General features: G+C 47.6%; 7 protein-coding genes across 7 annotated transcripts; 3 read left to right on the top strand and 4 right to left on the bottom strand.

The window, feature by feature from the left end:
• Window positions 1-797: 797 nt before the first annotated feature.
• On the top strand, window positions 798-4401 carry tcsB (putative sensor histidine kinase/response regulator TcsB/Sln1; the record flags this gene model as incomplete). The annotated part of the gene is made up of 7 exons (XM_056885381.1): window positions 798-881; window positions 944-978; window positions 1047-1613; window positions 1682-3895; window positions 3946-4069; window positions 4120-4259; window positions 4314-4401. 7 exons carry the CDS (start codon window positions 798-800, stop codon window positions 4399-4401), a joined length of 3252 nt encoding a protein of 1083 aa, XP_056740829.1.
• Window positions 4402-4971: 570 nt separating this feature from the next.
• On the bottom strand, window positions 4972-5929 carry N7443_005324 (MBL fold metallo-hydrolase; the record flags this gene model as incomplete). Its single annotated transcript, XM_056885380.1, has 2 exons — window positions 4972-5350; window positions 5403-5929. The coding sequence occupies 2 exons, from the start codon at window positions 5927-5929 to the stop codon at window positions 4972-4974; spliced, it is 906 nt and encodes a 301-aa protein (XP_056740828.1).
• A 2437-nt stretch (window positions 5930-8366) lies between these two features.
• N7443_005323 (uncharacterized protein) lies at window positions 8367-8850 on the bottom strand (the record flags this gene model as incomplete). The annotated part of the gene is made up of 3 exons (XM_056885379.1): window positions 8367-8531; window positions 8672-8743; window positions 8842-8850. The coding sequence occupies 3 exons, from the start codon at window positions 8848-8850 to the stop codon at window positions 8367-8369; spliced, it is 246 nt and encodes an 81-aa protein (XP_056740827.1).
• A 295-nt stretch (window positions 8851-9145) lies between these two features.
• Window positions 9146-10488, bottom strand: N7443_005322 (uncharacterized protein; the record flags this gene model as incomplete). The annotated part of the gene is made up of 2 exons (XM_056885378.1): window positions 9146-10377; window positions 10425-10488. The coding sequence occupies 2 exons, from the start codon at window positions 10486-10488 to the stop codon at window positions 9146-9148; spliced, it is 1296 nt and encodes a 431-aa protein (XP_056740826.1).
• A 338-nt stretch (window positions 10489-10826) lies between these two features.
• N7443_005321 (WD40-repeat-containing domain protein) lies at window positions 10827-12737 on the top strand (the record flags this gene model as incomplete). Its single annotated transcript, XM_056885377.1, has 4 exons — window positions 10827-10911; window positions 10970-11466; window positions 11509-12655; window positions 12712-12737. 4 exons carry the CDS (start codon window positions 10827-10829, stop codon window positions 12735-12737), a joined length of 1755 nt encoding a protein of 584 aa, XP_056740825.1.
• Window positions 12738-14572: 1835 nt separating this feature from the next.
• N7443_005320 (fungal specific transcription factor domain-containing protein) lies at window positions 14573-15706 on the top strand (the record flags this gene model as incomplete). The annotated part of the gene is made up of 1 exon (XM_056885376.1): window positions 14573-15706. The coding sequence occupies one exon, from the start codon at window positions 14573-14575 to the stop codon at window positions 15704-15706; it is 1134 nt and encodes a 377-aa protein (XP_056740824.1).
• A 2702-nt stretch (window positions 15707-18408) lies between these two features.
• On the bottom strand, window positions 18409-22086 carry N7443_005319 (DUF3433 domain-containing protein; the record flags this gene model as incomplete). The annotated part of the gene is made up of 1 exon (XM_056885375.1): window positions 18409-22086. The coding sequence occupies one exon, from the start codon at window positions 22084-22086 to the stop codon at window positions 18409-18411; it is 3678 nt and encodes a 1225-aa protein (XP_056740823.1).
• Window positions 22087-22895: the final 809 nt, after the last annotated feature.

The raw sequence follows: 22895 nt of genomic DNA, 5'->3' as shown, positions 1-22895 counted from the left end.
GGCGTTTCATCATTCATTAACAATATTCTCTATGGGTTGTCTGTGTGTAGCGCTAGGCCACATTTGGGTGTAGATGGTCCTATTCAGGCCAAATGACCAGGAATACGTATCCGGTTAACCAGTACCGACCGGGAAGGTCCGCCCATACCACATCTACACGCCGAGGTTGGGGGGAGAGTTGGAGCAAAACTTGATATCTAACGACCGGCGGAAAAACCAAAATCACAAGGTGACCGGAGTAACCCGAATCAACCTGAGAACGAATCATAATCATAATCATCAATCCTGTCAGCTCCATGGAAAGGATCTGATAGACCGCAAATCACGCATTCCCATCGCCGTCTCTGATGCGTAAGACAGGACAGGAAGACAGTAAGACAGTCTCCAGCCTGGCCAAAGTGGGAAAAGTGGGAAAAGTTGACAAGTTGACAAGTTGACAAGTTTGGGGCCTATCAGGGAGCGAAAAACGGCTCAACGGGGTCGGCAAATTTCACCGGGCCAAAGTTGGACGGTTGACCGCGCGGATTCTAGACCCCGGTGCGCCCCTTCCCGATTGGTCTCGTCCAGTCTAGACTTGTGATCCAGCCGACCCTTCGCCTAGCTGGATTTTGCCTCGCATCTGGTGTGAAACCAAGGATGGTTTCCGGCTCGATACTCTTTTAATCACGGGTGTGGCCGCGTGGTTCCTGAGACCGAAAACCGCCCTTTCCCTTGCGCCTCCCTCCGTCTTTATCGTGAAGATTGTCTCCTCTTCATGAATCGTTCTTCATGAATCGTGATATGATCATCGCGGTCGGATGCGCGTTCCTATCGCCGTGCAGCTCGGGCTGCTAGTCCTGCTGACAACCGTTGTTGGAATTGCTGTCCTCGCCGTTGCAACAGTAAGAATTCGCATCCCCTCTCCGAAGGATCGGCAGCATTGGCATACTGACCTCACAATTAGTGGACCACAACGTACGACTTTGTCGTGAATGTCAAGTACGCGTCGCTTTCCACTAAAGAAGTGGTTACTCCCAAGATTTCCCCGCATGCTAACAATTACCCAGAGCCGAAAGCCTCGAGCTTGTCGCGACCATCAAAGCCAGCCAGATCGCCTCCAATTTAGATCTCCTCGAAGTCACCAGCAAAACCATATCCACACGCCTTTTAGTCCAGTCAGCCCTCAATCGTTATTACAACGGAAATACTTCCACGAACAACTGGGTGAATTCGATAGCGGACGTTCAATCGGCACTGGGGAGCCGAGGCTACCTTGATCTTTACCAAGCAGTCCTCTTCGCGAGGAGCGGGGAGGTGGCGAAGGAGAGGCTGCTCAGCGTGACCAGTGAGACGGTTCCCGACATTGTTCTTCCCTATACCTACGCCAATGGCAGTGAGGTGCTCTTGGGATCAGATGGCGCGGGCTACCCGCCGTCGCTATACCCAAACCTCACGTACACGACCTCGGCCAGCGACGACTCAGTCACCGTGCATGCCTTCCCCGACTATCCACTCGGACTGAAATCCGCCTTACTTCTTGGGCCACTGAGAATCAACAACTCGTTCTCCCTTGTTTCCTTGACTCTACCCATTGTCAACAATACGTCGGACACCGATTTGCTTGGTTTCATGACGTGAGTGAGGAATCTTCCGGTCGCAGTGCGCCAAACCTTCATGGATAGTCATACTAATGAATATATAGCATTGTTGCTAGTGCGGCAAATGTCCAGGACGTTATTACATCTCGCGATGGTCTTGGGAACACGGGGCAAGTTCTTCTGATCGGTCCTTCCCGCGCGGAAAATACATTTGCTTTTTCGGCCCAGCCTGCTACAGCCACCTCGGCCCCGAAAGCTGCAGGGCTTGCAGATGCAGAGGTTCACTATGTGTTCGAGCCCACACCTTTGCCAGGACAGAGTGGTCGGCACAGTGGGCTCACCACCGACTCTTCATGGCAGCTTTCTAGGTACAAAATGGCGTTGAAGCTGATGCTTGAGCCTTTTGAAAACGAGAACAAATCTATTAGTGAGCTTTCGACCACCAATGAAAAGGGATACAGTGTTGCAGTGGGTGCCGTTAGGCCCGATAGTTCCTTGGTTCAATGGATTCTTATCGTGGAAGAGACACACCAGGAGGCGTTCAGTCCAGTTACTCGGCTCCGGAAGATTATCCTTGCTTGTGTCTTTGGAACAGCAGGGTTGGTCATTCTAATGGTGCCTATATTGACGCATTTCGCGGTTGCTCCGATCCGCAGACTACGAGCCGCAGCTCAAAAGTCAGTGAAACCAGAGATCCCCGTTCAGCCATTTCTTTCCCGGCCCGACAGACGTGATTCTCATACTACAGAAGATATCGGAGGTGTTTCGGAATCGATGGAGGAACAAGTCAACGAAAAGGGTGGACCTGCCATGTGGGCGAAGCGTCTTCGGGCTCCGCTTGAAAGACTTAACAGCTCAGCCAACCTTCGCGACCAGGGCAGGCCTCGCCTGTTCCAAATTCCCGGAAGAGTCAAGGAACGCAATCACTGTGTGACAGACGAACTGACGGAACTTACAAAAACATTCAATGAAATGTCGGATGAGCTGACTATTCAATACACACGATTGGAAGAGCGGGTCGCCGAGAGAACCCGGGAGCTCGAGAAAGCAAAACTGGCTGCAGAAACAGCCAACGAAAGCAAAACTTTGTTCATCGCCAACATCTCGCACGAGCTCAAGACGCCCTTGAATGGAATCCTCGGCATGTGTGCTGTGTGCATGGGAGAAGATGATCTTTCTCGCATAAAGAAATCGCTTCAGGTTGTCTACCAGTCTGGAGATCTTCTTCTCCATCTGCTCAATGATTTGTTGACATTCAGCAAGAATCAGATTGAACAAGCCATTCAGCTGGAGGAGAAAGAGTTCAAAATTTCCGATATCCGATCTCAGATTGCAATCATCTTCCAAAACCAGGTCCACGAGAAACAAATCGATTTCAGTGTAAATTGTATTTCCGTGGACAATTCGCAGCTCGCCAACGCCACCTTGTGCCTAGATGAAGGTGCTGAGGGAACAACTTCGGTTTCTCACCCTGAAAATGGGAATCTCATGAATATGGTGCTCTGGGGAGATCAGCACCGAATTCTTCAGGTGCTTATCAACCTAGTCAGCAATAGCCTCAAGTTTACACCCGAAAACGGAAGAGTTCAGGTTCGTATTCGATGTGTCGAAGATGATTCTGGATCTGCAGCCCCTACAACCGCAAGGCGAATTTCGCGCTTCCAGGCGCTTAACCGACTAAACACCCGGAGCTCCGCCGAAACTACTGCAGAGCCCAGGGAAAGCTTATCGGATGGAAGACAACTGATGTTCTATTTCGAGGTGGAAGACAACGGGCCCGGCATCCCTGCGCACTTGCATCGGCGTATCTTTGACCCTTTCGTGCAAGGAGACTTGGGATTGAATCGCAAATATGGCGGCACTGGCCTGGGTCTGAGTATTTGCGCTCAGTTGTCTCGAATTATGGGCGGTGCCATTGTTCTGGATAGCGAAGAAGGCAGAGGTTCCACTTTCACGTTGCGTATTCCGTTGAAATTCGTCAAGCAGGCGCCTCCTAGTACCTTTGTTTCAAGTTCCCCGGGATCAAGAACTCCGAGTGTCTTGTCCTTGGAGGATCTGTCTCATGCTGCAAGGACCCCATCTAATCATGGGTCTCTCAGGGGTGAGCAAGTTGCCCCTGGGTTTGAAAAATCGGACATTCAACCGCGACTTGTTGGTCTGAGCCAGCCATTCTTTACCCCAACGATCCCTTCATCGCCCTCGTCAACTCCTTCAAAACATATTACGCCAAATAATGGTCAGCCCCAGGAGGATGAATCTAAGAAGGTCCGCGTCTTGGTGGCCGAGGACAACTCTGTCAACCAAGAAGTGGTTCGACGGTACGATCAATTAATCCCATTTTGAACACGCAAATACTAACTCGTCTTAGAATGCTTGCTCTTGAAGAAGTCTATAACGTGACAATGGTCAAGGATGGCCAGGAAGCATACGACACTGTCAAGTCTAGCATGGAGAAGGGCCAAGTCTTTGACCTTATATTCATGGATATTCAGGTATTTACATAACATCAATTTCGCCTCCAAGAAGGCACTAACAGAAATAGATGCCAAACCTTGATGGCCTTCAAAGTACACGACTTATTCGAGAGATGGGGTACTCGGCACCGATCGTCGCACTTAGTGCCTTCGCAGAAGAGAGTAACATCAAAGACTGCATGGACTCCGGAATGGACATGTTTATCAGGTTAGTGTTCCAGATATACAACATTACTGTTCTGAAAACTGATAATATACCCAGCAAACCCATCCGACGACCTGCTTTGAAACAAGTGCTGAACAAATTTGCGACCATTCCAGAGGAATCTGAGACCGGGCCATGCGAGTAGCATGGCTACGACTGCATATACATACGTATCATCATATTTTTTTTTAATCAGAGTATTCATCATTCATCATTCAGTCTTCATATTTTCCCTGACATCATGAGAAGGGCAGTGGGGTGTCTCCCATGCGTCATAAGGCCCCTACCCTGCAGTGACTATTTCTATCACTTTTATTGCGTCGGCAGTGAAGGATGAACAACGATCGAGCGTAGGAGACTACACGGAAGCAACCTAATTAAATAGGAGTGTATATGTACCACCTGCGGAAGGCGCTCAACCGATACAAAAGTGAATTTGGATTAAATGGAGACTGATCGATGAAGGCTATGAGGACGCAGGGGGATTGTGGCTTTTTGAACAGGATCTGAACGGAACTATTTAAGAACAGAAGCTGCAACCTAACAATGTAATTGGCTGCCATGCAGTGGATTCTTCATTTCTTTATTCAAAACTGCATTCATTCGTGTGGGTTGGTTGCCAATATTACGATGAGATGTCACCCTCTCCATACCGTCTGGCCCGTTCGCTTCTGTCACCTCTTTTTTGCATCCACCACAACAGAAAGCAAAACGCCTAAAATAAATAACCGTTGAGACCTTTCAAAGTCCGCTTATCCACTGCATGATGCCTGTTCTCCTCCCAAACCTGTCCACCTTCGCCAAATTGATTTGACAAGTGACCCAAGAAGAAATCCAGATTCTCTTGGCACTGCGGGAACGCATTCTTGAAGTATTCAAATAGTTCGTTAACTTGCAATTTAGTGGGAGCGTATGTCACTTTCTCCCCAAGCAGTCCAAGATACTTCTTGGTATGGACGAGATCAGCCTCAGGATCTAGGTCCCATCCTGCCTCCATATGGCCAGGGATGAGTTTCACTGGCTGCAGGGCCGTGATAAGTTCCAAAGTCTGGATCCATGCTTGGAGTAAAGCAGGCGTTTCGACCTCTTCCACCCTTTCGATAACATGAGCTTTGAATTTGCGGAGAGAACAAACTAAAAACTTACCAAACGTGTGTGCTTCTTCCGTAGACTGTGTCGCCACAAATGACTGTTCTTTCGGTAGGCATCCAGAACACCGTGTGATCAACAGAGTCACCCTGGAGCGGGCCCAAGAGCACCACTGGGCTATCTGGGTTGCCTTGCAACATGAAAAAGCTGAAGATGAATTCTTCGGGCTTCTTAGGGGCCTCTGGGACATTCTCTTTTCCAAAGATCGTCGGCCAGTATTTCACTTTATCATCATACTCGCGGTTGATTCCAGCGAGCACGTACGGCGCGGCGTAAAAATTGGCAGTTGGAAAAGTTTCCAAGATAGGATTTGCCGAGAAGAAGTGGTCGGGATGGTGATGTGTTACAAATACAGCTTTGAGAGGGACATGGATTGTGGCTTGGACCCAAGTGATGACCGCCTTGGCATCGGGAACCAGGAAGGGAGGGTCAATTAATATGGCCTCCCTAGTACCCACAATCAAAGTCGTGATACTGGAGAGGCCCTTGACGGAGGAGGAATGGTGGTAGGTCTGGAGAGGCATTCTCCCGTGCTGTCTGTGTCCTTTCTGTCACCGGGAGGATGGGATAGGCCAGAAAACAGGTGAATTCGTCCGGTAGGTAGGTGGAAATCAAGAGAATAATTTCACTCAGGAGGCGGAGAAAACCATGAATAAATTATGGTAGTTATATCACAAAGACTCCACGTCTATACCCCGCCGGCTGGATTGCGTCAACATTTCCCCGCTGCATAGGTGGCGGAAAATCTCCCACTATCGGAAAATCCTCCACATACTACGTAAAGCACACTCTTATTCTACAAGATTGCTCCGTCCAAGAATTAACTTGATTTTGATGTCAGACCCGAACCTGACAGGTGAACTCGGATCTGCCTGCAATGTGTGTTGCCGGAATTGCCGTGGGGTTGTCGATGGACCCGAAACTGAAAAGAAAGCCAGTAATCGTTCTTGATAGCCGGCATTGGAAGATAAATCCGCAACACCCAATGTGCACTAGCTCAAGCCACGCCACTTGGTAGATGAAGAGTCGTCGAGATCAACAGCCGACTAACAGAGCGTATTACGCAGATAGCGATTGGACATGGTGGAAGAAATGAGGTGGTTTTTTTCATCCCGATTGGTGCCAAGTTAGCTAAGACACAGAGCTCGACGAAATGCAAAGCATGGCCTACTATCATGGCCAGTCATGTGATGTTCCATGCAAGGATAATGCTTGACATCTGCAGAAGCCCAATGGACGGACGAGGGCTGCCCATACATCTAATATGAGGCTAAAATGAAGAAAGACTTCTAAATTTCACGTTTTTCGGGAAACTCGGAGTCAAAACTAGGATGTCCCCTGCTAGATGTAAAGTAGATATAGCCAGCGAGTCACTTCTGCAAAGAAGCCAATTCTGGTATGTCTCACATAGCTGAATCTCAATCAGTGTATGAAGGGATCGTCCTTATCACATGAAAAATTATGCACCTCAGGGGCCGAGGACCTCTTATAAGTGGTCACATTGGGACTGTCCCATGTCACTTTTACAATAACAAGTCTTAAAGACTAATGGTCACGTCCGCGAGCCTTCAGTTGATGTCCGCAAAGCCTCTATGTGCTTTTCCATGACGCAGTGTCAGGAAACTACGTCGTTAAAGTCCGATTAACGATTAGCCGCGATTTTCTATGTTTAATCCCGAAGTCGGTTCAGATCGTGAATGGTATGGTAGTGACTCGGAGCATGGATACCAGGGCGCCACTACAATTAAATGGCAGACTGCGGAATGGAGGAAAGAAAATCCAGATACAACCAATTGTATCTCGGCAAGTTGCAAGGAAAACCAAGGCAGAGCTACCAGTGCTACCATCTTGCTGTTGTTTTGACATGAAAACTTCAAAGCACCACCAGTAGCACGAACAAGGAAGTTTATAATTTTCATTCGAGCGCCGGGGTTGAAGGAACTGTTGCTAATGGCTCAGCTTCTCGTGCTCATATAACTCCTCGGGGGCTCTCGAGGAGACATCGAACTATAAAGCGTGGTAGAAACCACCCTTTTTGACAAGAAGCAACAATACTCTTCAATATCGAGACAGTGAGAACTCTATAAGTCGTCATTCATTATCTCATTTCTCACTGGATCAATCAGAAGGACCCATCAGCCAAGTAATATCGTCTCATCAGAGAAAGAAATGCATTTCGCCGAACTGATTGCCCTCGCTGGCCTTGCAGCAACTGCAATTGCTGCACCTGCACCTGGACCGGAGCCTGGTTCGTGGCCCTTGATGGCAATGGTTCAAACAAACCTCATCTAATGTCGTGTTTAGGCCCGGATCCTGAGCTTATGAAGCGAGCCGAAGAGGCGCAAGCAAATAACCAGAATGAGCAATGGGGACGTCCTGGGTGGGGATATGTAGGAGGTTGGGGTCAACCGGGTTGGGGTTATGGCGGTGGATGGGGAGGTGGATGGAGAGGATGGTAGATAATCAGAAAGATCGGGTTGGTTGTGGAATCTGGGGCCGGATATAGGTAACAGAATAGTGCGATAAGGCGGTGGTTGAAAGGAAGATCCAAACGCAGTCGCTCTTTAGTGAATGGAATCACTTGTCGTAACAAGAATGCGTCCGAAAATCCCCGACAGAAAGGCTAAGGTGATGATCTGAATTGGGTCGTGTAATACACACTTTAGTCTCAATGGGAAAGTATGCTCTAATTGTTGGGGTTGTGGGACCTAATGGTCGTTGTCTAATTCGTAAGTTGCCTCGACTGCAAAAAGAAAAAGGGCCGACACAACAGCAAGGAAAAAAAAAATTGACACTTGATTATGATGTCCAAATTCTACAATAGAAATACCACAGGTTCTGCGCGGCTCATTCAAGACATCCGTGTCTCAGATCCAGTTCTCGGGTATGCTCGTTAACCAGAAACTCCTTAACCCATGCGATTTCTTAAACATCATGTCCTGTATAGACCGTGCATTCTAATCAGACACTGACACCGGGGAAGCAATCGGCAAGGCCCTTTTTGTGCTTGTTGGAGGCATGCTCGAGGAGACTAAAACAGATCCGAAGATATGTGAGTAAATTGGGCGCTGACAAAAGATGAGATCGAGGGTTGAAAGACGAAACGTACGCCGGAGCCTTGGTTGTCTGAAGGAAAGTCTGTCTGCAAATTTGGCATTGGATGCTCATAGCTTTCTCATTCTAGACAAAGACACTCGAATTAGCGACATGCGATCGACAACACCCAGGGCGGGGGATTGGAAGTTAGTAACTCCCAGTGAACGTACGGATTTGGTTTGTGATTTGGCAGCTTTCGCATCCTTTTGGTTGCGCTCGCGCTTCATCGAGGCTTTAGCTCCCTGTAAAGTATCGTCAGTTCACCTGTGCGTCAGCTGGTGGCCCGCCACGGAGCGCAAACGAGCCGGTATCACATCGCCACTGTCGGGGTAGGTCTTACGTTGCCCATTGTGAATTATTGGTGGTAAGTCTAGGTGGTTAATGTACAAGACTGTGGGTGATCAGGTGAAAAGAGTGAATGGATGAGAGATAAAAAAAAATGGAGGGGTGGCAATGTCGAAGAGGCCTGGCCGAGTTGGTGATAGCGCGGAAAATTTACTCCGCCTTCCAGTAAGTTCGCGGCTGGCAGGCACGATTCTCGGCTTCTCTAGACGCTCCACTTTCTGGCTAGATCTTCACTTCGTCGCCGCATAGAATGAATACTCATTGCCAAGATGAAACACTTATTTGAGACCTTCCGATTGCTACTCTGCTAGCTTCTCACACAGGCTCTTCAAGGTCCACCCGGCCCACTCGAAGTCGCTATCGTCAAGATACACTTGTCCGCTCAGTCGAACCCACCACGATCCTTGGAATGAGAAGACTGGCATAAACGTCTGATATTGTTTGACCATTTTCTGCTGCATCCACTCCGTGATAGTCACTTCAAGCCCTTCGTCGTTTTTCACTAAGCCTCCATCTCCATCCGTGGGCCTTTGAATAGGCAGCAGAATATTCACCATGCAGCAATCTGACAAGGTATTGGCAGTGTTGTCCAGAACCCGAGTTTTGAGAATTTCTGCAACTCGACGTCCACCGTTACGAGAAAGTTGGGTGCAATACTCTCTGATATGTTTTTCCCCACCACAACCCTCCTCTCGCCACTTTATAGCTTGCGGAACTGTCAAAAAGGAGATGTTGTCTGTGGTGCCAACGAATTCAAATTTCAACACAAAATCCGATTTTCCATAGCTGTCGCCATTGTTTTTACTTGGAGACCTGCCAGCCGGTCGAGATTTAAATCCGTGGCTGGTTGGTAGTGTACTTCGCATCATGTCTTGGTTGCGCTCAGGGACGTAAAACACCGCACATCCACGGGGGGTAAACAGCCATTTATGGCAATTGCTTACAAAGAAGTCCGGGTCCAAAGTTGACAGGTTGAGTTCAATCTGCCCAATTCCATGAGCGCCATCGATCAAGCTCAACACGCCTGCTGATTGACAGAAAGCGGTGAGCTGCTTGAAAGGTAGTCTGAGACCTGTATTTGAGGATATCGTGTCAAAAATGGCAATTCGCGGACGGAACCCCTCTCTCTGAGAAGCTTGGATTGCTCTTTGGAAGCCCGAGATGATCTCATCGTTCTCCACCGGATAGGAGAATCCAATTTTCCTTGTGCGGGCCAGTTGATGCGTCGCCTCGCAAATGTAGCTGATAGTCTTCCCGCATGCACCATAGATGACATCAAGCTGAAGGATTTCGTCTTTTCCGTCGCTATTCCACACAATATTGCGCAGAACTGTGTTCACTCCAGTAGTGGCGTTTGGGACAAAAACGATAGTGGGCTGTGGGACACCAAGGAATTCACTCATTGCTAGACGAGACTCATCCAGGAGCTGAGTGAATCTGTACTTGATAAAAGGGCACGGGTTGGCTTCACACTCGTCCCTTAGCTCGTTTGCTTTTTCGCGGATTGCGGTAGGCGATGCTCCGAACGACCCTAGAAATAATGAGCATAGGTGCAAAATAACAGCGATGACTACACACCATGATTGAGATTTCGATACCCATTTGCAAAAGAGAAATGCCGGCGGATTTCATGGCCAAGCATGGTGGGCTCGAGGTGAGATGAGGGCTGCATACTCGTGTCTGCTCTTGGCTGTGAGGTGTTCTTAGGCTCGGGATGCGGTTCAAAAGCGACCGACATACCATTGCTTCGATAAGAAAAAGCACATCTTATCGTTCTTGTTACCCACATATTCCCTTTTTGTGTGAAAATACCACCAAAGGTTGTAACTTTGTGGTCTCGGACCCTGATGTGGAGCTCGGACTTCAAGCGATATCCTGCCGATCAAGAACTAGACAGGAAACATCGGCAACGGAAGCTCGGAGCAGCCAATGATTTCCTGTCTCCCCTTGAGTTTCAAGCCCAGAAGCTATCACGCCCCAATGCAACATCGGCAAGAGAAGCGACAAGACGAGCGCTCATCTGCGCCTCCGCATATCAAACCCACGCTTCTTGATAACCCCATACGTCCGTGCATGACGTGGAGAATCTATGTAAGTAGCTCTAGTCTCTCCTGCTTTCTGAGTTCCCGAAATAATCGACTTCGGATCACGATATGCGTTCGTCAAATATGACGAGCCATCAAATGCCCACTTAGATCAAGGGGGCATTGAAAGAGGAGTTCCTGGAACTCGCAGCAACCACCAAAGTGTCCCGTCGGAAATTGACAAAGGTGAAACGGAGCAGAGAAACGTCGGAACCCTACGAAGACGTCTCAAGTCACGACACGTTCAATTTCTCGCCCTTTCTGGGGCTATTGGGACAGGTTTATTTGTTGGGGCGGGCCAAGTCCTGTCCCTTGCTGGGCCATTATCCGCAGTTCTAGCCTATTCAATCACGGGGCTCAACCTTTACGCGGTGATCAACAGTATGGGCGAGATGGCAACATGGCTTCCACTTCCAGGTGCTGTCCCTGTCTACGCATCTCGATTTGTTGACGAAGCTCTTGGGTTTACTCTTGGGTGGAATTACTGGTACCAATTTGCCATTGACGTACCGATCGAAATCAGCGCTGCTGCACTTGTGATAGACTACTGGCCTAACAATGTCTCCTCTGCAGTCTAGATCACCGTTCTTTATGTCCTTATATTTGTCATTAATACCTTGCCAGTGCGGGTTTACGGTGAAGTGGAGTTTTTTCTGGGCTCAATCAAGCTTACCACCATTGCAGGATTGATGCTGCTAATGCTCATCATTACCCTCGGTGGGACGCCTACACATGACCGGGTTGGATTTCGTTTCTGGGTTCATCCGGGTCCTATGAACGAGTATCTCAAGACGGGATCTCTTGGACGCTTTTTGGCTTTCTGGAAAGTTTTCATTCAGGCAACATTCAGCTATGGAGGCAGCGAGATGGTGGTTGTGGCAGCAGGAGAAACCGAAAATCCCCGACGCAATATCCCAAAGGCCGTGCGTCGTGTTTTCTGGCGAATTGCCATATTCTATGTCGGAAGCGTGTTCTTGGTTGGTCTTTGTGTTTCATCCCGAGACCCGCGACTGCTCAATGCCATTGACGCTGGTGATTCGGGTGCTGGGGCTAGTCCGTTCGTTATTGCAATTGTCAACGGTGGCATAAGTGTTTTACCCTCCATCATAAACGCAGTGATTGTGACATCGGCCTTATCTGCCGGCAACTCCTTTTTCTACGCGTCTACACGTATTCTGTACGCCACTGCTTTGGACGGCAAAGCGCCCCGTATTCTTTGCTACGAAAAATTCGGGGTACCATACGCATGTGTCGCTGTCACTGCTGCACTCAGTCTACTGGTATACCTCAATGTCTCAGCAAGCTCAGCTGAAGTTTTCTTTTGGATTAGCAATTTGAGCTCTGTCAGCACACTGATCGTGTGGTCCTCGCTCTCTATTACTTATATTCGTTTCTATCGAGAATTGAAATACCATGGCGTCCCGCGGTCTTCGCTACCCTTCAAATCACCATTCCAGCCGTTTATGGCCTGGTTTGATTTGATATTCTCATCGACTGTGGCATTCTTTAACGGCTTCGATGCGTTCTTTCCGGGACATTTCAGCGCCAAGAGTTTTATTCCACCATACATCGACATTCCTATTTTTGCATGTCTCTTCTTGGGTTATAAGATAGTCAAACGGACGAAGTTTGTGAATATTGAAGAAATGGATCTTTGGTCCGGCAAAGAAGAGGCCGATCAGCTTGAATGTGAATGGGAGGAGCCAAAGCCTCGCCACTTTTTGGGTACGTGCTTGCGCCCTTTAGAATACTTGCAAGGTGTAGTAGCTCACAAAAAGCAGAGCGAATCTGGTTTTGGGTTGCTTAGAGGCGAAGTACTGCTCATCATCACTGCATGTATGAACAATTTCACGGTAATTTACCGTGGTGGCGCTGATGGTACAAATGAAATTCTTTTAACAAAGTGTTCCAATCTCGTTCAATCGTTTTCCTCTGCAGCCGCGCAGACTCGGCTGGGTCCTAGAGAGCACAGAGATCTTGCATTATTCCACCATTGCCAATCAATACCCAGGGCGTCTCGAAGGAGAAATGGATGCCGACAGAAAAACACGTCTTATCAAAAGCTCAGTGACCACTAGGGGCGGAAATAGCAGGCCCCTGGGAAACGGCCTCTAACTACTTTTTCCTTTTCACTAGGGAATTTTATGCCAGGTATGCTAGCCTGGTCACTTGCAACCGACTGCGCCCCAGAGACGAAGCCAAGGCCTTACCCTCTACCACATCAGCTATTTCTTTCTACGTTTCAAGTACCTTTTACCCCTTGTCCCGATACTTTCCAATTAGTATAAGCATATTAGCCGTAGGTTTCTTTCATTGAAACCAAATTTTTCGATTCGCCGACCATTATCCTGAATTTTGTCGGCATGAAATCCTCCATTTGCCAGGAAATTTAGATTTATATGTTTTTGCTGTATATGAACCTGAGTGCGCAGCTCACTTACATGCGTCACTCGCTTATTGACCACGTTGTGTGTCGTCCATCCAGGCATTATATAATACTAGAGTTTTCAATATCGCCGAAGAGTTGGAGTTTGAAGAGTTGACCGCTTTCTGTATTTGACAAATTTTAGCTATTTGCGTACATTGACTAGCCGGAGATATCGGCTATTCGGGACCAAGCCTCCTCAATAAACGTATGCCACCAAGCCATCTGCTTTCATACTCTACACATAAGATATGCTACCTGAAAGATGCAATCTCTCTTGACCCACCTCGGCAGAACTGGCAGAAAACGCCGCCGCCCTGCTTATTCTTGTGTCGAGTGTCGCCGTCGCAAGGTCCGGTGCGACCGGGCTCACCCTTGTGGTCAGTGCGTCGCGCACAATGCACCATCCTGCACATTCACCGACAACCGGCACTCATCTTCCAAAGACCCTTTAGTGGATACTCCATTTAATCAACAGGAGAAAACCACACCTATAACTTCTGATGAGAATCGCTCTGGACAGATTCATGGCGCTCAATCCAAGACTCGGGTCTTCGGCCAAGGCCATTGGATGAGTGCAATGCCACTCGTAAGCGACAATGCTTAATTTGTCTCCGTTCCTCATCACTTGCTAAGTGCACGCCAAGGCATCCGAATTGTCTATTTTAGGACCGGTTGCAGAATATCAGAGTTCCTTGTTCCAACCATCGAACCAAGAAAGACAATGTCCAATCTCCCAGAAAATAGACAGATGTAAACAGCTTGCTCGCGAAATAAAAAAACAGCACCCGTGCAGACGGTCCCTTCCGAGTGGGATACATCACCTATTTCCTGACCGTCAAATAATGGAGGACCTAATCCAGCTCTACTTCACGACTTTTGAAGCCTGTTATCGAATCCTTCATCGCCCGTCTTTTCTGTGCGATTATGAGACCTATAGAGATCATCCAGAAACCGCCCAAAATGCCTTCGTGGTACAGCTTCTTCTTATAATGTCTATTGCTGGTGCCTTGCACGCTGATCATAGTATTCGCCGTTCGATGGCTGAAAAGAGCAACAATTGGATTGATGTCACCCAAAACTGGCTTTCGGCGCCATTAGAAAAGGACCGTTTGACATTGAAAGGCATTCAGGTATATTGCTTATTGCTTCTTGCCCGCCAAGTGAACCGGATAGGGGCAGACTTAGTTTGGATCTCCGCGGGATCGTTGATAAGAATGGCGATGCAGATGGGCTTGCATCAGGACCCTGATTATCTCGGCGATACGAATGCGGAACAAAAGGAGATACGGAGAAGGTTGTGGTACACTATCCTTGAGATGAATATCCAGGCCGCCTTGGATTCTGGGATGGTGCCAATGATTACAGAGAACGATTACAATACCCTTCCTCCGTCTAGTATTGAAGATGTCAATATAGACCCCGAGGGAAGCGAAGGAGTGAAAGAGACGACCTTGACTTCGTATCCGAAGTCGCTTCAGTATATCTTGGCCCGGTCGATCTCTTTCAGACTCAAAGCCACCAAAGTCATCAATAGCCTTGAAGAAGAGCCATCATATGAGTCGGTCTTGCAACTCGGACATGAGCTAGCTTCAGTCTGTCGTGAAGCTGCCGTCAGCACCTCTAGCGGTCCTTCCGAATTGGGATCATCGCCGGGAGGCCAGTTTGCGAACAGTTTTTGCAGTCATCTCCTGAATCGCTTTCTTCTATGTCTTCATTTCAAGTACGCTATGCAAGCGACGCAAAATCCACTTTATTCGCACTCACATAGAGTCTGTCTTGAGGTTGCTCTGGCCCTGATTTCGCTCCTCGACGACAATATTTATAGTCGGTTGTTGATCAATGGAAGTGGGATGTTTCGGGATATCATCACACGTGGCGCATTGATGGTTTTTCTAGAATTGAACACCCTTCATCAGTCGGGTATCTCAGAACTGGCCAAGAGACGAAATCGCGCCCGACAAGAGCCATTGCTAATCGATGCCCATCGACTTGTTCGGTATGCAAAAGAGAGGATGTGCCATGGTGAGACAAACGTGAAAGGATATTTGTTTTTGAAACTCGCCACAACTCAAACTGAGGCTTTGATTAATGAAGTACCAGTCGAGCAGGCGATGAAGAAAGCTGCAAGCGAGAGCCTGGATGAATGCGAGTTCATTCTTGGCAATATATCGACATGTTCAGATGTTATTATCGAACCTGGGGATTTCGAGGCTTGGAGGCCTGGGGGATCAACACACATTCCCATAGATCTTAACTCTGGTCTGGACTCTTTGGATGACGACAATTTTACGTTTGATCTCTCAGATCCTTCGACTTTCCAAAATTGGACGGATTTGTCAATATACTAGGATATATCATAGTTCTAGAGGCTTAACCCAATACAGAGTCGACATATCCAGATGCCCAAAGTTCTCATGTTATATAATATATTCTCGAATAATAATTATGGGTCTCGTAATTGCAAGTATCAAATTTTCAATACTCGCCGGTTCAAACCTTTTGGTTGCCACGCAGGCCACTCATTGTTTCAACAACTAGTATTAATTAAAAATAAATTGACTTAAATTACAAGTTGTCTCCTTTGACACAAATTTGCGCCTGACGTCGACGATTGAGCGTATTAGCTGATCGGTAGATTGCTATCCTACAGGGTTAGTGGAATAAAATGCATTCCAGTTGGGGTTTTGCTTAAATTCAAGAGAAAAACGGCGCTAACTAGTTAGTGACTGGTTTGTATCTAGGTTCCTCTCGGCACTCTAGTTGAATTCATCGGTCGGATAACTATAAAATTTTTACAAGTTCTGAATTAGCGATTATCTTATAGCCGGTTTTAACTCAAAGCTCGAGAACTAAGAAGAAACGGTCACTAGTTATAGGGAATTAAAATTCGGATTATTTTTTTGATAGGTACATAAAACCCTATTTTAGTATACTATTTCCCATGTCGACCTCCCGTAGGAGGCCGGCTTAGAGGACGAGGATGTTCTTCACTATCCATTGCCGGCGATGACTGCATCCCGACGCCGATCGGTAACGGTGATCCAGCCATTCTTAGACAGGATGTCTACGGGTTGAGTATGATTTCTATCGAGCCATCCAAGGATTCGATAATCTTGATCTCGCTGATTTTGTAAGTTAGCCTCTTAGCGGTGATACAAAATAGTCTGCGGTGGGCAAATTCGAAGATCAATCCGATAGAGATTGTATTCAAGACATCGACTGTGGAAAGACCGGAACTGGAGTCAGACTTTTCGTAAATGGATTATCAACGAATATGGGTTAATCAATCAATCAATCAAAGTTCTATTTACCTGATAAAGCCTAACTAGATGCGCCGAGGCTATACAGGCGCTTCGTCCAAATCCGAAGCAGAACTTGGTGTCCTTAACTCCAGACTCGCGGTTTGCAATAAACAGTAAAACATAGGACAACCGGTCTCCTGTAGGAGGTCGGCACAGAAAAGAGTGTACTAAATCCAGATCAAAAGCATAGAAAATCTTATATAAAATCAAACCCAAAAGTACAAAGCCCACAGTATTCCACTCTTCTGCGTCCCCTCGTCCCCATAGTATGCTCCTGACTGTCGTTCATCAGTCCTCTCTAAGAGCTTCGGTTCTCAATTGATAATGTTGGCGTGGTGAATCGGCAGTAGTTAAGTGTCCTGACCATTCTCGGTGGTCGGTCTTAGTGTTCGGTGGTGTATACATAGCGTCTTCATAACCTATCCCATAGCCGTAAGGCCGAGCTATTCGTGGTCGTCGTCATCCTTAGTGTCCGGCTCCGTTTCCACGTGTCGGAACCAACCGAGGAGACCAGTAGCGACGTAGTGGGCCGCGCGCGGGTGGGACACGATTATATCGTAGTCCGTAGTGTCTCCAAGATGGGTGCGATGTCGTCTCTAATTCTTTAATCAGCCGCTATTGATACTGTAGGTTCTTCTGTTCTAATACTTTATCGATCCTAAGGGCGCCCACGTTAATATTATGCACGATTACACCCTAGGTCGGTAAATAGACCCTAGCGTCTTTGCAGAGGCCTTTAGCCTACCCTTGATATATCCGTGCAACCTCTGCTTCGTTAGCAGAACGCGTTATAAAGCAGACATCACCCGACTTTAGCACCCGTACGGCTATAAAAGCCACTGATGCTAGATGTTTCAGAAGCCAGAATCCAGAAGCCTAGATATTATATTACCCACCAGAATCACAAGATCTGATCTATTTGTATAGTCTGTTAGTGCAAATGTTAACTTCATCTTTGATGCCACCTTCCTAAGACCACCTCAAATACTTAGTCACTGCTCTAGCTGTAGCACACTGAGATACAAAGATTGCGGGCTCCTGCATAAACACGAGCAGCTAGTTCAGCACGGGCGAGAGTGATAGAGAGCTTCATGTTAAAGATGCTCTTTTGGAGTGCATTTCCAGGTGAGGTGAGGTGAGGGGCTGTGTATGAGTTTGAAAGAATGGAAGATTCAAGATTGACATGTAACAATTATGGAGGACTAGACGGGCACTCTGTAGGCTTTCGTAGACAATATCTTACCCTGTGGGTAAAAATGAAGTACTATTCATAGTCGGCAGCAGATAGGCTATGAGACGGAACTGTCGTACTCATAAGATCGACTAGCTAAAGTGGCTAGCCCGAGGGATAGCGCATTATATATAGAGCTGACCTCCAACTTACGCCCTCCATTATTCTGAAGAATTTGCTATTTGCAGGAGTTACAATCAAGGATATAGAGACTCTTATGGAGTCGCTATCACCATTGTGATAGTACATCGGAAGGTATAATTAACTGCCGTAGGCTCAAGAACATCAATTATCTAGCTATATTCTGTATTGGCCTATGCTTTTCGTCTTATGATTATTCCTCATGGATTTGTCGATGAAGCTCTCGCATCACGTACTGCATAATCGATGTTTGCACGGCTGCAGATGTTTCTCCCTTCGAAGTTGTGTAGTGTGCCATAAGCTCTCCATGACAAATAGAGAGAGGCGGGGTGCATTCGTTCATCATTCATATATTATATCTAGCTGTTCTATAGATTTACAGCATATGTGCAGTTGTGTCCGTATTGAAAAGCGACGGCTCCGACCCAACGGCAGTCAACAGCACTACCATTCCACCTTCTCTCGTGGAACATGATGCTGACGATGCACCAAGAAGCTGATATTCTTCGTTTCTGTCCATCTTCTCTTCTTCATCCCAATCAAGCGCTCCTGTTTTTGGCCTGCCAGTTCCACTTAAGACCTCGAACTCCCCGAACCGATATCGCCGCCCGAGTGACTCAAGATGGCTCTGACGTTTGCCTTCGCTCCATTCTGCTGTGCCGTGAAAATCAGAGAGCATTCGAGTATGTTGTACCCATGGGATGAGAGAGCCGATGGACCGCGGCGTGGGAAGACCATTGTAGCACTTGTGGCGCAACAAGAAGACGGCCATCAACACAGAGAGGTCGAGGGAAAGAATAATGATCATGATAACAAGGATTGTGGAGGAAGGTGCGATCCCCCATTCGGCTTCAGCAACAGTACCGTTGACCGTGACTTGGGGCGTGGTCAGTGGTATAGGATCGAGGTACAGATCGCGCCACAGGCTCGTGTAGATGCTGAAAGTTGATTGGTAGATCAATTGAATGGCGCGGAGTGAAATATCCTCATCTTGGGATTGATAAACAGAAGTTATTCGTCTTTTTTGAATGGAATCGTAAAAATGTTGAGTTAGAATAACAGGCCAATCGAGTTGTATAAACGCTTCGTTGAACGGGAGGAGGCTGTTTGACGCGTTTTGAAACATCGCTCCGCTCGTTATAGCGCTCCCTGTGACCGGCCACTGGGCTTTGATAAGCCCCATAGAATCAAAATAGATGTCGAAATTTTGAATTTCGATCTGTGGTTTGCAATAGAAAGCAGTTGGGTAGGGCTCCAATGTAGTTGTTGCTCTACTGGAATCTCCGCACTTGATGACCACAAATGAATTCTGGCATGAGATATCTCCATCCTCAGGCATAGCAAGATACAAAGAGCCGTTGGAGGAATGTTGGCCATCTGTTGCTTTTTGGTACTTCACTGTACAATTCGTGTCGATGGAGCCCTTATTTGGGTTGTATGTCCAAGAGTATGTCCCAGAATCAACTGATGACCTAATGGAAGGAATCTTCGCACATTGGAGATCGACGCCAACGCCACGTGTGCGGGCCGTATACATTAACCAGTCAACATATTCCGCGTCCTCAGAGTCAATCTCCAGCGGGATAAAGGAAGTGTTTGTAGTTGTCCACGATAGCAGAGACTCTTCACTAGCCAGAGTATCTGCAATAAAATTGTAGCCGTGGAACTCAACCCGAACATCTGGATCGAGAAAGCGAGAAAGGTTGTATCGAATGGACAAATCCGTCGTTGGCCCGAACCATTGATACACAACTGGTTCAAACAATCCACTGCTGACAATGATCAAGAGAAAGTTCAACAGGCAGATCAATGACAAGAGAATCAAAAGAACAGGTTTATTTATGCGCAATTGTTTCCAAATCGTGAGGGGCGTGTGCGCTGCGTAATTTGTACTCAAGGACAGTCCTGGCAAAGACATACCTTGTTGCAACCGGACCCACGGTTCGATAAAACTCAAATGCCGGTGGACTGAGGTAAACAAAGTGCTTATCACGGAGGCGATGACTGTAGGGCCGTATATGAGATAGAGATAAAGGATTGTCGCCCCAGGGGAGAGGTAATCGTCAAACTTGTCCATAGTGATGAACTGGACGGAGACCCCAAACGCACTAAGAACACCAGCGAGCAGGACGCACTCAATAATAAAGTATGTCGGTTTGAGAAAATGCGGCCTGGCGTTTGGTCGGACTCGAGCCGGTTTTGCTGCACGAGAAGCGTGTGAATCAGGGGACGTGGCGTGCTTTTCGCATGGAGTGATGTCCAATCGCTTCCCATCGGGTCCTTCGACCCATTGACATGACAGTGTTTTGGCAAATCGACGAAGTTGGCGGGGGGTGGATTTGTAGAAATCTATATCAGACCGAGTGACATGCTCGGTTGAGGCCAAAATGTCTGTCACAATTGCGCATTGTGCCGCGATAGAGCCTGGGTCACTTTTAAGAAAGCTCAGTCGTCGGGGGTAAATGAAGGCCATGGTAACGAGTACCAGAAAGGCCGTAAGGAAAATAGCTTCTGCGATGAAAGCTGAGTGAGAGGCAACCCCAAAAATGATTTTATCAGTTGTCTGTTTGGCGTATACATGCTTGGGGCCGGCCGTGGTGTCAAAGAACTTGTTCATTGTGATGATGAAATGACTTTTCCAGAGTCCGATGATCTCTTCCTGGTAAATGCTAACGTCCATTGGCTTATGCGCCCCAATAGAAGTGCCATTCACAGCTATCAAGCCAGTAACTTCAGGAATCGGATGCGGATACCCCATATTCCATAGCGCCAAATCACCATTAAAATACTTTGCAAAAAGCATAGCTTGCAAGCCGGTAACACTCAGCTCTTTTGCAGTTAAAGTGGTCTTGGGACGAGAAACATTCTTCACAGCCGCGACAGACGTGTTTGAAGGGAGCACAATATCCGCCATAGAGTGTAAGTATAGGCTGCTACATCCAAACACCGTCGCATTGGAGGATGTACCTTGCGGTGATACAGTGTTTATATCAATAGCAAGGCCAATCAAGGAGAACGAGGCGCATCCAGTGTAGTTCATAGTCGAAGTGCTATCGGCACTGCCATTGGGAGCCAGAGGCTCCCAATGTCGGATTTGAAACGATCCTGTCTGAGCTGATTTAGAAACATTTAAGGAAAAGCCGAGAGAGCATTCGGAGCCTGCAGTAGCACCCAATGGGTTCTGGAGACGAATATTGCGAATATCCCCTGTCAAGCCCGTGGAGCTATGCTGAGCAGCGGAGCTCGTGGAGTTAAGACTATACCACTCGCGAAAGACGAGGTTGTTCAAAGATATCTTGGTACAAGTCAAATCAGCCCAGTAGATAGGATGATGTAGTTCCCACATTGAGTCGCGGTGATGCGCCCAGTGACCCGGCCTTGATATAGGCGGTATCGCATATTCGGGATTGCCATAGAAAAAGGATGTATCTGTGGTGAACTGTGACCCATTCCTAGAGCGAAAAGCTTCTTCTGTCAACCAGGCGTTCTGCTTCTCTAGGCTCAGTAGACTGGGCCAGATGTTGACTGGCTGCCATGCGACTATGTTCGCCTCATCGAGTACAATGAGCCCCGATAAGAGAGACGGCAACATCATGCGAAGAATTAATCCAATCAACGAAACACACGCCACTGTCCAATGTCGGTTTCGAATAGCCATTATCGGGGCGACAATCCCATAAAAGAAGCAGTAGTTGGTGAACAATATCGTCCCGGAAATCCCTTCAGGTTTGGCTAACTGGAAATACGGCTCCAGTCGCAGCACATCAAGGGCACATACGTTCCACAATGCCGCAGCCAGAACAGCAAAGGCTGTCGGTGCGTATGTGTACATGCCCGAAGTAAACTCCCCGAGGACCGTATATGATTTGAGATGGACAAGTCCATGGTGCCGGCTGGAGTACTGGCGAAGGCATTCGATAGCAATTGCCGTAAGCAGAAAGAAAGTAGCGACGCTGAAAAGATATGGACGCCGCAGTGATGTCGGTATCCAGTGCCTTTTCGTTTCATTGGACGGCATATTGGGGCTCTCCACGCTATTTTCAGCCTCAGCCATTTCGCCTAGTCCACCAGTCATCGACTTTGTGGAACTATCGGGGTTATTGCCCGCCTCCTTGATTTTCATGTGCCTTTTGGCCCGTCTCTCCGCGCCATCGTCTGGCTCTGTTTGATATGAAAGGAGTGTCAGCGGTCAGATTCTGCTGTACGAACCTGCATACGCACGTGCACGTGGCTTAGACTTTTCCAAACTTTGACGGATTTCTCCGTAGGTCACGTGATTTAGGTACAGGCACGCGTGGTCCTAGGGACACTACCGCGGTGGACTGGAGATATAATTACCCTTCATGTTAATTAATTATGTAATCTATAATCCCCCTATAAATTGTCAGACTCAGAGCAATACAAAGACAGAGCTTTTGACATCGTACACACTATTGATGCCTCCGGCCTTCAGAGCACGGGAATACTTTAGTCCGTTCATAGCACGGAGACTACGGCGGTACGGGCATTTTGTTACATAAGCACAGGATAGATAACTAATTAACTAGTTAGTAACTATTTAGACCGATCCTTCCCTCTCCGGGGGAAGGATAATCAATTATTCCGTTTCGTTCTCACACACGATCGTCATGCTGCTTCATCCCCCCAAAAGGCCGAGTCAGCTCGGTATAATCAGTAAGCGATAGATTGCAAACTTTCCGCCTTTTCGGGGTCCGGACGAGGAGGTAACTAAGGCTGGCCTACCCTTTTTTCGCTGTTATGGCAACCTGACTTCCTGGGGAAAAGAAAAAAGTAGTCCACTCCGAACAAGAGTAGTAGCCAGGCCGCCGTTTTCATTTCCGCAGCTAGCTGATCACTGTCGCG

The sequence above is a fragment of the Penicillium atrosanguineum genome (assembly GCF_028827265.1).
Source record: "Penicillium atrosanguineum strain IBT 20685 chromosome Unknown utg000004l_segment0_segment0, whole genome shotgun sequence".
Taxonomy (NCBI): domain Eukaryota; kingdom Fungi; phylum Ascomycota; class Eurotiomycetes; order Eurotiales; family Aspergillaceae; genus Penicillium; species Penicillium atrosanguineum.
This window is presented reverse-complemented; position numbering and strand designations above follow the sequence as displayed.